The following is a 13,873-nucleotide window of genomic DNA, read 5'->3' as shown; positions in this document are numbered from 1 at the left end:
CTGCTCATCATGCCATTGAAAGTATTTAAAAATGCACTCAGTCTGTATGCATTTTTGGAATTTAAAGAATTTAGTTGAATATTTGGTGTAGGTGGTCAGCACCATCATTCTGAACAGGTGCAGTTGCAATTCAGTGATGGCTTTGGATGTATGAAGAGATTAAGTCGAATGTCTGAATCATGAGGCAAGTTGATGTGGAAATTGATTTGCTCTTGTTCTTTAATCTTTGACATGGATTTTTCTTGTAATTTCCTCTCTCTCTTCCAAGGTGGAATTCTAAATTCAAAATGATCCTAATTAATGTATGATTCTAGCTAATTCAGATTTTAAAACAATATTTGGTTCAAAGGTTTTATTGCAGTTCCATTGGAGCCATTCATCTTAAAAAACTAAGTTGGAATAGATTTGAGAAAAGTTTATTTTGCCCCTCCCCTACTCACGCTAAGTACAGCTAATTGAATTTTAGTACAGTGAATGCATTAGGCATTGGAGACACACTGAAACCCAGTTTTCATTTTCAACAGAAATATAATGATGCCCTCATTATCAATGAGCATGCGCGAATGAAAGATGCTCTGGATTACTTGAAAGACTTCTTCACCAACGTCCGAGCGGCAGGATTTGATGAGATTGAGCAAGATCTCACTCGGAGATTCGAAGGTGGGTGGTGTTTCTAGAGGAGGAAGCCGTTGGAACCTGGTGACTCCAGTGGCAGCATACTTACGTTGCATTATATTTAGTGTGCAGTGATGCTCAGGGAGTTGATCAAGAAGATCTTATGTAGATAGGACTATGAATCATCAGTGAAATGTGGTACTTAAGGAAAAAAATCCGTTGCTTAACATTAGTTCTTCTTGTTAAGAAGTAAAATAGGGGGCGCCTGGGTGGCTCAGTCGGTCAAGCGTCTGACTTCGGCTCAGGTCATGATCTCACGGTCCGTGAGTTCGAGCCCCGTGTCGGGCTCTGTGCTGACAGCTCAGAGCCTGGAGCCTGCTTCAGATTCTGTGTCTCCCTCTCTCTGACCCTCCCCCATTCATGCTCTGTCTCTCTCTGTCTCAAAAATAAATAAACATTAAAAAAAAGTTTAAAAAAAAAAGAAGTAAAATAGGATTTGCGAAGTATACATCCCATAGAAATTATAATAGGTAGTAGCATTTTTTTTTGGTTTAACTTTTAGTAATTTTACAAAGGTTTAAAAATTAAAAAAAGTGTTCAGTGGTAATCAGCATACTATAATTTGTATGTACTTCTATACAGAAGAAAACCAAAATCGCCCATAATCCTACTGCTCTCATATTTAGAAAAATATAGGAAAATTTTAAATGAAAAGTAAGTCCTTCTCCCTCTCTCTTATTTTGGCTTATAGGAAAGTATTTAGTATACATATGTGTAGCTCAGTTGTGTGCTGCTAAACATTGGGCAACCAGCTCTCTGGGGCAAAAATAAATATGCATTTATTGCTACATTTAATGTTACATTAAAGCAGTGGTTATTGCTCTTAAAATTCTGGTCAAGGATTGAGAGATTAACTACTTGAACTCTAGCTAATGGTCACAGTGTGTTCTAAATTCTAGAATTTGTAAGCCATTTATAGAATGTTCCCCTTTTGCAGAAAAGCTGCAGAAACTGGAAAGCGTTTCTATGGATCCCAGCAATGAGAACCCAAAACTCAAAGATCTCTGCTTCATCTTGCAAGAGGAGTACCACTTAAACCCAGAGAGTAGAACCATCCTCTTTGTGAAAACCAGAGCACTTGTGGATGTAAGCTTCTTTCTTCTTGTGGATTACACATCGACCTAGCACCATTTTATTGAAAAGATTGTCCTTTCCTCACTGCTCTGTAATCAGGCACCTGTATATGTGTGGGCTGTTTCTGGGCTATTCTGTTCTGATTATCTCTTTGTTTATCCTTATATTAATACCTCACTGTTTTGACCAATAGTTTCTAGTAAGTCTTGGTACCTGTAGAGCAAGGACTTCATATTTTTTAAAAATTTTTGGTCAATTTAAAAAACCATAACCATGCTCTGGGCATGTAGTGGTATCTTCCTAGAGTAAATGTTCATTTTACTATATTTGCATCTCAACTAATGCAGTTGAACGTTTCTCCATAAACTGATTAGACATCCATATATCTTCTTTGGTGAAGTGTCTCTGCACATCTTTTGCCCATTTTAAAATAGGATCTGATTGGGTTGTTAACATATTATTGTTGAGTGAAAGTTTTTAAAGTATATTCTGACAAAAAAGTCCTCTGTGAGAAATGTGATTTGTATATATTTTCTTTTGGTCTTTTAATTCTCTTAACAGTATCTTTCATAGATTGAAACTTTTAACTTTTTACAAAGCCTAGTTTATCAATTTTTTCTTTTTGTGGCTTGTGCTTTTGGTATTGTACATAAGAACTCTTTGTTTACCCAAGATCACAAAGATTTTCTTTGTTATCTTCTCGAAGGTTTATAGTTCTGCATTTTACATTTAGGTCTACAATCTATTTTGAGTTATGGGTTGAGATGCTTTTTTTCTTTTTTTATGTGGATAGCTAATTATTGCAGCTCTATATGTTGAAAGATCGTCCTTTTTCCATTGAATTGCCTTTGTAACTTAAAAAAAAATCAGTTGACTGTATTTATATAGGTCTATTCTGGATTCTTGATTCTGTTCCATTCATCTATATCCATCTATCCTTTAACCCATCCCATACTGTCTTGATTAGCTTTATATAGTGTGAGTCCTCCAACTTTTTTCCTTTTTTTGGAATTGTTTTAGCTATCTTCCTTTGCTTTTCCATTTATATTTTAGAATAAGCTCATTCACATGTATGAAAAAATCTGCTGGAATTTTGAATGGGATTGCATTGAATCAACAGATAAAATTGGGGAGAAGTAACATCTTAAAAATATGGAGTCTTCGAATCCATGACCATATTATCTCTCTTTCTTCGTTTATATAGGGCTTCTGTATTAGTATCTGTATTATTGCTGATAAAAAATTACCTCAAAACTTAGTGACTGGTAGTAACAAACATCTATTATCTTATAATACCTATGGATCAGGAGTCTAGAAACCACTCAACTGGATGTTTCCGGCTCAGGCTCTCCCAAGGCTGTAGTCATCTTAAGGCTTTACTTGAGAGGCTCAACTTCCAACCTTAGCCTACATGGCTACCAGCGGGCCTCAGAATCTGTGCTTCTGAGCTCACTCATGTGGGCCTTTTCACAGGGTTGCCTCCGAGAATGACAGCAGGCCTCCTCTAGAGTGAGTGATCGGAGAGAGACTGAGAGAGTGAGCCTAATGTGGAAGTCGTAATCATTTTATAAGATCAACTTGGAAGTGATCATGTCTGCCATGTTTTTATTCATTAGAAGCACGTCAGTGAGTTCAGTTCATACTCGAGGGGATTACACAAGGATCTGAAGACCAGGGCTAGAGATCATTGGGAACCATCTGACGGGCTACCTACCACATCTTTGGTTTCTTTTATCACTGTTTCATTGTTTTCACATATAGATTCTGCACGTGTTTTGTTAGACTTACACCTAAGTGTCAGTTTTTTAATGCTGTTGTATTATACTTAGTTGCTTGTTGCTGGTGAACAGAAATACAACTGACTTCTGTATATTGATCTTATGTCCTGAGATCTTGCTAAATTCACTATTAGTTCTACACATTCACTATTCTGAGCATTGCTTTTCTTCATTTAAAAAATATCTTAGAGATATTTTTTTGTGTATATTTTGTGTCAGATCACAAAGGTCTTAACCACTACAGTTAATTATTGCATAGAATTCAGTGCCAAAAAGCATTTATTCTCAGGTTTGTCAGAAAACTGTTCACTAACTTAAAGGTTTTTTTTTTCTTCTTGCAGTATTTCAGTATTAATACAGATTTTATACAAATAGTGTCCAACTGATAATTGCTTTTGATTTTCAGGCTTTGAAGAAATGGATTGAAGAAAATTCTGAACTCAGCTTTCTAAAACCTGGCATATTGACTGGACGGGGCAAAACAAATCAGAACACAGGTACTTATATATAATGAATTAGAGTTAGTATACTATATATATAAGAATATTTATAATATATTCAAATTCTTTTCTAATACTTATATCAGTCTGGAGAAGTAAAACCAGTAGGAGGTTGTACACACATACATATATACATATATGTGTTGTTTATGTGTGAAACACATATGTTCATAGGCATTTGGGAGTTAGCATACATAGTTGGACTGGCAAAGGAAGTCTGAAATCCATAGAGCAGGTGGTCAGGAGCAGGCCTGACCTCCACAGGCATGAACTATTTCGAGTCTCTGAGCTCAGGGACTGATGCCGAAGTCCTCTTTCAAAGGGCTGATTGTGGGTCAGGCCAACCAAGGATGAAACGTCTTTCACAACTTAAATGTCAAGTGATTAGGAACTTTTTTTTTTTAATGTTTATTTATTTTTTGAGAGAGAGAGAGACAGAGCAAGAGCAGGGGAGGAGCAGAGAGAGAAGGAGACACAGAATCCGAAGCAGGGTCCAGGCTCTGAGCTGTCAGCACAGAGCCCGACGTGGGGCTCGAACTCACAGACTGCGAGATCATGACCTGAGCCGAAGTCAGACACTTAACTGACTGAGCCACCCAGGCACCCCTGATTAGGGACTTTAATTACATCTGCTAATTCCCCTTACAAAAACACCTAGATCTGTTACTAGGTACTATAGTTCAGCCTAGCCAAGTTGACACATCAGAAAGCCATCACAATGCTCAAATGCCAAAAACTTGTAAACATTGCTTCTTCCCATATATCCGGTGGGAAAAACCAGTTGTTTTTTATAATATTGTTTGAGCATGTCACTCTTTTTCTCCAATTCTCAACCAGTAGATTAAGATCAGCTGGAAATAGAAATGTTCTGTTTTTATTTTATTGTTTTTTAAACTATTGATGCTTTTATGTGTATTATATATTTTACAATAAAAAAAAAAAAGGTCAGGGGCACCTGGGTAGCTCAGCCAGTTGAGCGTCTGACTCTTGATTTCGGCTCAGGTCATGATCTCACATTGCGTGAGTTTGAGCCCCGAGTCGAGCTCTGTGCTGACAGCGTGGATACTGCTTGGGATTCTCTCTTCCTCTCTCTGACCCTCCCCTGCTCACTTCTTTGCTCTCTCTCAAAATAATTAAATAAACTTAAAAAAAAAGAAAAAGAAAAAGCTCAAGCAGACAATCCTGATATCTAGCTGGGGTGGTTAAAGCATGAAAGGATGCCTCTGTTATTATCCAAGAAGATCTAGTGTGACCAGCCCCCACGTGACATTCTTGCAGCTGTGCTCCCCACCCCTCAGTGACCAGCAGGGACTGGTCTTCACTTCCTTCCTCCTGTTTAGTTTTGTTTATAATAAGCAGTCCCCATCCTGTCAGTCCTCACTCATCACTCTTGCACTTATACAAAGTTTAAACTTCATGAATCTGAAAAGTAAATGCAGATTTTGAAAATTTAGCTTACCAAATGAAGTCCAATGCCAAATTATGGCACTTGGAATTTAAAGTTCTCTGCAATTTGACTCCTACATGAGTTGATTTTCAAACTTTGTTATTTCTTCACAAATAGGCACTCAAAATATTTTCTTGTTTATTCATTTATCCATCCATCATCTATTTATCCATCATCCGTCCATCCACATTTGTTTGGAAATGGTACTCTGTACCAGTCATTGTGCTTATCCAAGTGGCCTTCCCCAACCTCCTAAGACAAGTTGAGGTGTCTCTCCTTCCCATCCCTTAGATCCACTCTGCCTCCATTTCACTGCTCATCACATTGAATTATAGCTTCCTATTTATATTCTTCTTCTATGAGATCCTTATAGGTAAAAATGGACCTTTTAACCATTATATTTTTAGCTGACAAACTATAATTGCTGAGTAAATGTTTGAGGAAGAAATGGGTGAACGTTTTGGCCTTAAAATATATCTGCAGATTTTGGCTGCCAACTTTTATGAATTCTATTAACTCAGAGGTGGAGACCATTGAAATTCTTTTTCTTCATAGTATATCCATGACTGAGAACTGCACACTCTTAGGGTCTCAGACTTAAATTCAGGCCTGGTTCTGCCACTAACTAGGCTGTCAGTTTATCAGACTTCCAAAGTCTTAAGGTCTTCATCTGTAAAGGGGAGTTAGAACACTTTCCACATCAACCAAAAAGGGCTTTGTGAAGTTCCAGTGAATAAGTAGTTGTGAAACTGTTTTTTCAGCTGTAAAGTCCTGGACACATTCAAAGGCATTATGATTAGTTGTTGATAATTCCCCACCCCCCCCCCCCAAAAAAAAAATCAGTATTTGTTTTGAGATAACATGACTGTTATCTCACACAGCTAGTTAGTCCCCCAGCTAGGATTTGAACTCAGGCAGTCTTGTGGCAGAGTCCAAATTGTTAAACACCACCATTATGTCCTCTAAAACAAGGATAAGAATAGGCCCTAGTGCCTAGGGTTGTTTTGACATCATGGATATAAAGCACTTACTTTAGTATTTGACCATGTAGTGAGCATTCCATCATTAATGGCTATTTTTCAAGGGTAAAGTTCCCTCTTTTGGTGACTTCTAAAATGCCCTTTGACTCTGATGCAGGGATGACACTCCCAGCACAGAAGTGTGCATTGGATGCATTCAGAACTAATGGAGATAAAAAGATTCTGATCGCGACTTCAGTTGCTGATGAAGGCATTGACATTGCTGAGTGCAATTTGGTCATCCTGTATGAGTATGTGGGCAATGTCATCAAAATGATCCAAACTAGAGGTAAGAAGAGCTTTGATGCCATTACTAAGTGACTGCCAGCTTGTCTGATTTGTGAGTGTGTCTGTCATTTACAAACTTACGTTCGACCAGTCATTGTGCTTCTGGCCTCTTTTACTGACCCTTGTTTGGCACAGTGGACTTTGATATCATTGGCCCTAACAGTGACTTACTTGATCAGGATTGGGGAGTACAATTTTGCCCACTAATATATATCCCATTTTGATTCTTGTGCACAATGAGTACTGTTTAATTGACCTACATTGACTGACATTTATGGAAACAGAATTCCCACTTGGACTGTACATGTATAGCCAACATGTGGACCTCTCATGGTGGTGCTTGTGGTACTGATGGATCCCTGTATTCTAGAAGAAAAACTCCATGGGATTTTTCTGTCTTACCTCAACTAGGTGATCTCCTAAGTAGCCTCTTTCTTTTTTCAATTTCCATAACAACAGCCACTTTACTTCCTGAAAAACAGCTTTGGGCATATTACTCCCCTGCATAGGAACTCTAATAGGTCCCAATTTACATGATGTTAAAAAGGTCAAAATCCAGGACCAATTTATCTTTCCGACCTATTTCCCGTTCTTCGCCTTTATTCATTATCCACTTCTGCCAGCCTGACTTCATCATTGTCTCGTTGTTGAAGAAAGTGCTCATGTACTGCTACTGATAATCTTCATTTTACCTCTTAACCTCTTCCCCTGATTCCGTATCACCTGTCTCTAATTCCCCCAGCTGGCAATAGTTTTTGGAATGCACATAGTCCTTTACAGTGATCTTCCTTATAGCACTTATTATTGCCATCCATATTCTGATGACTGTGAACATATCTATTTTCCCATTTCCCTGAAGGCTTTGAGGGAGGATGTGTTATTTGTCTTAGAGTGCTCGCTCACAATGTCATCCTGTGGGTTCATACTGGATTGTCTTCAAGGCAGTGTCTCTGATAACATGGCTTCTAATCACCCTGCACCATGGGGACCCCAAGGAAGCCAGTCTAGTGTGGGCTCTTAGTTTAACATGTAGTTTAATATTCAGGTATATACCTGCATTGGAGCCCATGCTCTAACAGCTCACCTTTCCTGTGAAAGTGGAGTTCAGTGAACCAAATTTGAATTTTAAGAATACCCTTTTGTTGACTTATTCTCAGATTTACCAGGGTTTTAAGTCCAAGGCACCAAATATTTGTTTTCTGATAGGCAGAGGAAGAGCGAGAGGTAGCAAGTGCTTCCTTCTGACTAGTAATGCTGCTGTAATTGAAAAAGAAAAAATAAATATATACAAAGAAAAAATGATGAATGACTCCATTTCAATGCTTCAGACATGGAATGAAGCAGTATTTAAAGAAAAGGTAAGTCTTTTAATCTGTGTTACTCTTTCAGAATCTGACTGTAATAAAATATGAGCATAGTTGGTACCTTTTATCATATTGCTCTGAGTGTTGCATTAGAACAATAAGTTTATGCTTAAAATTTTGTCCTGCAGTGAACATCGGAGTCATTCTGATTTAAGTCTCAGTGAGATTAAAATACAAATTATTAGTGTTGATACTTGAAGTTTGGTTTTTAGTTAGAAAGGACAAACTGAGTTAGAACGACCCTTAAGTTGGGAGCTCATCTTGAGGACTACATCATAACAGGCAGGACCCTGCCCTCCCCTGTCTTTTCCTCAGGCCCCTCTCTCTGATATCTGGAGTCTTCTGAGAAGAGCTCCCAGTGCACTATGCACGTGGTAAAATGCCTGTTGTGGCTGTGGATAGTAATGTGCACTTTGGAGTGGCATTATCTGTTCAGTTCAGCCTCTTGGTAGTAACCTTCATTTGATTGTAATTTCCTTTATAACCCAGAAGCATGGAACCAGATTGGGGAAAATCAGGAAACATATGCACATGCACACACACATGCATGCATGTACGTGCACCCCCACACTTTCTCTAGACCCCTTGTGGAGACTTTGATCCCAGAATCGCTGCCACTTAGGCGATATGTGACCTCAGGCATTAACTCTGTCTCTTAAGTCATCGGTCTCCACATTCATAAAGTTAGGAAAGTAATGGTATTTAATTCACAGGGCAGTTTGGGGGATAAAATGGGGTATGTGCATCACTCAGCACAGTGCCTGGTACAAAGTAAGTGCTCAAAAAACGAGAGTTGTTATGGACAGAGGCATATGGGAGGTAGACTTGACCTTCACAAAGATGAACCTTACATTTCAGTAGACTGACTCCATAATGTCCATATTTTTAAAAAGTTATAATCTCTTTTATCAAGAAAGTTTTAAGTAGTGGTCTAACACTTATTTTAGGACATAAAATCTTAACTTTGTTAATGTTTCCTCATTTTTTAAAAAATGTCTTCCTAAAGCTTAGAGACTAAAATATTTAAAAATACTTCTTCCACAGTTTCATTGAGAATGGCAGGGAAATTTTTTAGTTCCTCTTAATTTTTCTTCTGAATTTTACTGAAGATAAGGGCTTTTCACTGCGCCACCTTCCCATTTTGTAGCATATGGGAATGTTGGCAATAAAAGTTTTAAAACCATAATAGCTTTCATCCCCATGTCCTAATTTTTGTCTCTTCCATTGGGTGACAAGCTGCTTAGATTCCTTTGTGGCAGAAGAAATAGAGTAAAAATCTTCCAGGGGAGATGGAGGCTGGGCCAGACACAGACATTCTTTTGTAGTCAGTATGCCAGGACAGGAGTGGGATGAGAACAAAACAGGTTAAGTATCAACATGTTGAGTTAGACTGTTGAATCACATTTGGGATTCCCCTCACAGCCATAGAGAACAGGCAGAAATGGTAAAGGATGAGAGGGAGTTTGGGACAAGTGTGGCCGGGACCTGTTGGTAGCTGGTAATTTTTTTGGGGGTGTCTGTGGGAGTTCTGGCTCCCCACAGGGTCTCCCTGACATCACAGGCAAGGGGGTCTACCATTTGGCAGGGCTGAAAGTCATGGCTCCCCTCTTGGCCTTCTCTGACACCATGGGGTGAGAGTGTCAAGGTTCTTCATTACAGCTCTGCAAGTGGAAATTTTGGTGCCCCACTCAGTCTTTGCTGGCATGGGTAGGGGTGAGGCCACCCTAAAAATAGGTTAGTTATTTTCATATATATATATATTTAGGGGCACTTGGGTGGCTCAGTCAGTGTCTGATTCTGGCTCAGGTCATGATCTCATGGTTCATGAGTTTGAGCCCCGTGTCAGGCTGTGTGCTGACAACTCTGAGCCTGGAGCCTAGTTGGGATTCTGTGTCATCTCCTCTCTCTCTGCCCCTCCCCTACTCACACTCTCTCTGTGTCAAAAATAAATAAACTTAAAAAAATTTTTTTTATTTATTTTTGAGAGAGAGAGAGTGTGCGTGCACAAGTTGGGGAAGGGCGGAGAGGAAAGAGGGAATCCCAAGCAGGCCTCGCGCCATCAGCACAGCACGCAAAGCCCAATGCAGGGCCCAAACTCACGAACTGTGAGATCATGACCTGAGCCAAGATCAAGAGTCGGACACTTAACCGACTGTGCCACCCAGGTGCGCCCCTAGGCCGTAGTTAGTTATTCTGTGATGTTTGGAGTAGAACAGTTAATGTCTGAAAGTTTTTTGGCTTGCTAGGCTGTGCCTTTCCAGGTCCTTTGGCTAGAAAGAGTAGGCTTCTGTTGAGATATTTTTTACTTGTGCCCGTAGGCATTTCTGCTTGCTTGTTTCTTCAGCCCCAAGTCTGGATATATGAGGTGAAAAGAAAACCCAGGGAGTCACCACCATGTTGTTCTACCATGTGTTTCCTAGCTGCCTGCCATCCTCTCTTCAACCTTTGGAATCTTCTTAGGTTTATTTTCTCCATCATGTCCAGGTTCTTAGTTATACTTAGCCATGTCCTGAGGTTTGAAATAGAATGCAGACATACTATATATACATTTAACTTTACTGTAATTCAACAATACTCTCCTATGGTTGGAAGAGGAGAGAAAAAAATTTTTTTAGATGATGGGGACTCTTCTGCCTGCTGTTCCATTTAATGGGTCTCTGCCCTAGAAGTGGGTGTAGTCATGCCTGAAACAGTATATATCATATGTTTATTTGTGAGGGATTTAAAAAATTTTGCCAACCACTAAAGTAGAAAGCATGGTTCAGATGACTATTTTATGGACATCCTTAGTATTTTATGAGCATCTTTGATGAAAAAATTAAAAGACTAATTGGAGGTCACAGTTAAACACTGACTAACAAAGAATTAGGAGAACCATTAAAATAATCTATGGGATTTTTTTTTTTAATAAAGTCAGGTACTGTATGTTCATGGAAGTTGTATATAAATGAATGATTACATACACGTATATGTGTATATATATACCTCCTAGTTGTACACAAATTACACTGATGATGTGGGGTTTTTGTTTGTTTGTTTTTTGCGTGTGTTTTTTTGCATGTAGGTTCTCCAGATACAGATTCAAGAAAAAGTCATCAGGGATAGGCAAGGAAAAGTAGAACCTGTACCTGATAAGGAAAATAAAAAACTGCTCTGCAGAAAGTGCAAAGCCTTTGCATGTTACACTGTTGATATCAGAGTGGTGGAGGTAAGCAGCCTTTTTAACAAAGAGCACTGGGTCATTTTTTAGCACTAATTAAAGCTTACTCTTGGTGAGATATTTATAGTCAGACATTATTATTTTTATTGTTTTCATGACCATGGTCAATGTATTTTTAAAAAGCTAAACACGTTTTAATAGGAAATCCTTAACAATAAAGAAGAAAAAGAAGCCACTTAACTAAATATTACATAGCCATTAAAAATGGTTATGCTAAATGAATGGGGTATCTTGGATTCGATCCTAGAGCAGATAAAGAGTATTATTATAAAAAGTAGTAAAATCTGTAGTTAATAGTAATGTTCCAATCCTAATTTCTTAGTTTTGACAAATGTACTATGGGGTGTGAGAATTCAGGGAAGCTGGGTGAAGGGTCTACAGGAATCTTCTGGATAATCTTGGAAATTTTTCTGTAAATCTAAAATAATTCCGAAGTAAAGTTTATTAAACAAAATGATCATGAAGCTTATGTATAATGAAAAACTTCTTACAAACTAATGAAGTGGGAAAAATAACAAGGATACAAAATTGGAAATATGCTAGGACTATAGCAGTGTGACATAATAGCAATAATACCACCATCACTACCAACAACAAAAAAATAAATTTAACTTTGTATAGAAAAAAAGACTAGGGGAAATATCTAAAAGGCATTACTATTTTGCAGTGAAATTCTGTGATATTTTCTACTATTTTATGTTTTCTAAACTTTCTTTTTGGGATAAAATCACTTTTATAACGAAAACAAAATATCTCATTTTAAAAAACAGGTTAGTCTTCTGAATTTTTTTTCCCTAATACTTTTGGATAAAACTTTGGATACAAAAATGTCTAAAGACAAAAGTTGGATAGAACTCCATTGCTGCTGATAAAGGGGAGGCTTGTTCAGATGATGAGTTTTCAGGGTTCTCTTTGGGCTTCAGAAAGCTGAAGTCTCTAATCAGTCCCTCTGAGCAAGAAGCATATTAGGGGTGATAGTAGCAAGTTCCCATGCCTTTAGGAGTCTGCTTCTTTAGCTATAAAAGGTCCTTTCAGCTCCAATTTGAGTGATTTTTCTGTTGAAATGGTGCTTTATGACTTTTCCCGAGGGGCTGGTGTGTTGGGGTCTGCATTTGTTCTGTACAGTGTGGCCTTTCTGAGGTTTACTCTAAAGTTGACTACAGGCAGAGCCTCTGAACCCTTTAGTCCCCAGCCCCCTTCAGATCCACATTGACCCTTTGCTCTTCTCTGTATCCTTTGGATTTTGCCTGCCAGGTGAATTCAGTCTTTGGAGATCTTCAATAAATACTCCCTTTTGTTTCTGAATCAATAAAGGGTATCTATTTTCAGAAGCTCAGTTCCCTGGAAACTTCTTAGTCCTCCTCTTCATGAGATGGCCCCTATCACTTCACTTGTACCCTGACCCCCACCCTCATCTCCACCCGTGTAACTGGGAGTCAGGCCGCGTGGATTCTGGTCTGGCCTTCAGTGAATGCGTATTTCCTTCTTACCCCATCTGTAAAATGAGTGGGATCCTACATGCTCTTCATCTCAGATTAGGGTGGAGCTTTTTTAAATCACGGTTTTGTACTGGTTTTAATGTTGTTATTCAATCCCTTCATCCATAGGAATGCCATTACACTGTGGTTGGAGATGCTTTCAGGAAGTGCTTTGTGAGTAAACTACACCCCAAACCAAAGAGCTTTGGATATTTTGAGAAGAGAGCAAAGATCTTCTGTGCCAGACCAAACTGCAGCCATGACTGGGGAATCCATGTGAAGTATAAGATATTTGAGATTCCAGTTATAAAAATAGAAAGTTTTGTGGTGGAGGATATTGCAACTGGAGCTCAGAAACTATATGCAAAGTGGAAGGACTTTCATTTTGAGAAGATACCATTTGATGCTAAGGAAATGTCCAAATGACCTGGGTGCCTCATTCTTTAGCTACAGGGGATGGATGACCGACCCTGACTGAAGAAATTAGCCCCAGTGGGTACAATCATGGATTGCTTGTACCATTGTGAAGGTATTTGCCCAAGGCTTGTATTGAACTAAATGTTTATGGCTTTCTGTAGGCCAATAAAGCTCTTAAGTACTTGGGAAAAATTAAAAAGCCTTAACTTCTTTTCCTATCCTTCCTCTTGCAACTGACCCCCAATGAATATCCAGTAGCCACTGGGTACACATTAGAATGAATGAATGAATGAATGAATGAAAGGAAGGAAGGAAAGAAAGAAATGTTCAAAGTTTTTTCCATACTTCCCTTTCTTTCCTTAACCTACTACTGTAAACTGACTCTTGCCCTTAATCTACTGACATTGTTCTTGTTAATACCAGTGCCCAATCCATCGGGCACTTCTTAGGGCTTCTCTCTCTTTGATCTCTTTGCTGCTTTTGGCCCTGTTGAGTACTCCTTTCCTGGAACCCCCTCTTGGCTCCTATTTCTGTTAGCTCTGTCCCAGTCTATGCTGTTGATTCCTCTATGCTGATCTCTTAAATGCTGATAATTCTAAGGGTTCGATAAATA

The 13,873-nt window shown here is 38.7% G+C and overlaps 1 protein-coding gene across 4 annotated transcripts in view; it reads left to right on the top strand.

Moving 5' to 3' along the window:
- DDX58 (DExD/H-box helicase 58) overlaps positions 1–13,314 on the top strand; it is a 46,675-nt gene extending 33,361 nt beyond the window's left edge. For all 4 annotated transcript variants that reach the window (XM_042913446.1, XM_042913443.1, XM_042913445.1 and 1 more), the window contains 7 exons: positions 525–660; positions 1,613–1,761; positions 3,934–4,024; positions 6,612–6,782; positions 7,988–8,139; positions 11,210–11,353; positions 12,973–13,314. In XM_042913446.1, the coding sequence (XP_042769380.1) occupies positions 525–660; positions 1,613–1,761; positions 3,934–4,024; positions 6,612–6,782; positions 7,988–8,139; positions 11,210–11,353; positions 12,973–13,269 (1,140 nt within the window). In that variant the 3' untranslated portion in view covers positions 13,270–13,314. The remainder of the gene's footprint in view (positions 1–524; positions 661–1,612; positions 1,762–3,933; positions 4,025–6,611; positions 6,783–7,987; positions 8,140–11,209; positions 11,354–12,972) is intronic.
- The last annotated feature ends 559 nt before the right edge of the window (positions 13,315–13,873 follow it).

This window comes from Panthera leo, chromosome D4, assembly GCF_018350215.1.
Source record: "Panthera leo isolate Ple1 chromosome D4, P.leo_Ple1_pat1.1, whole genome shotgun sequence".
NCBI classification, from domain to species: domain Eukaryota; kingdom Metazoa; phylum Chordata; class Mammalia; order Carnivora; family Felidae; genus Panthera; species Panthera leo.
This window is presented reverse-complemented; position numbering and strand designations above follow the sequence as displayed.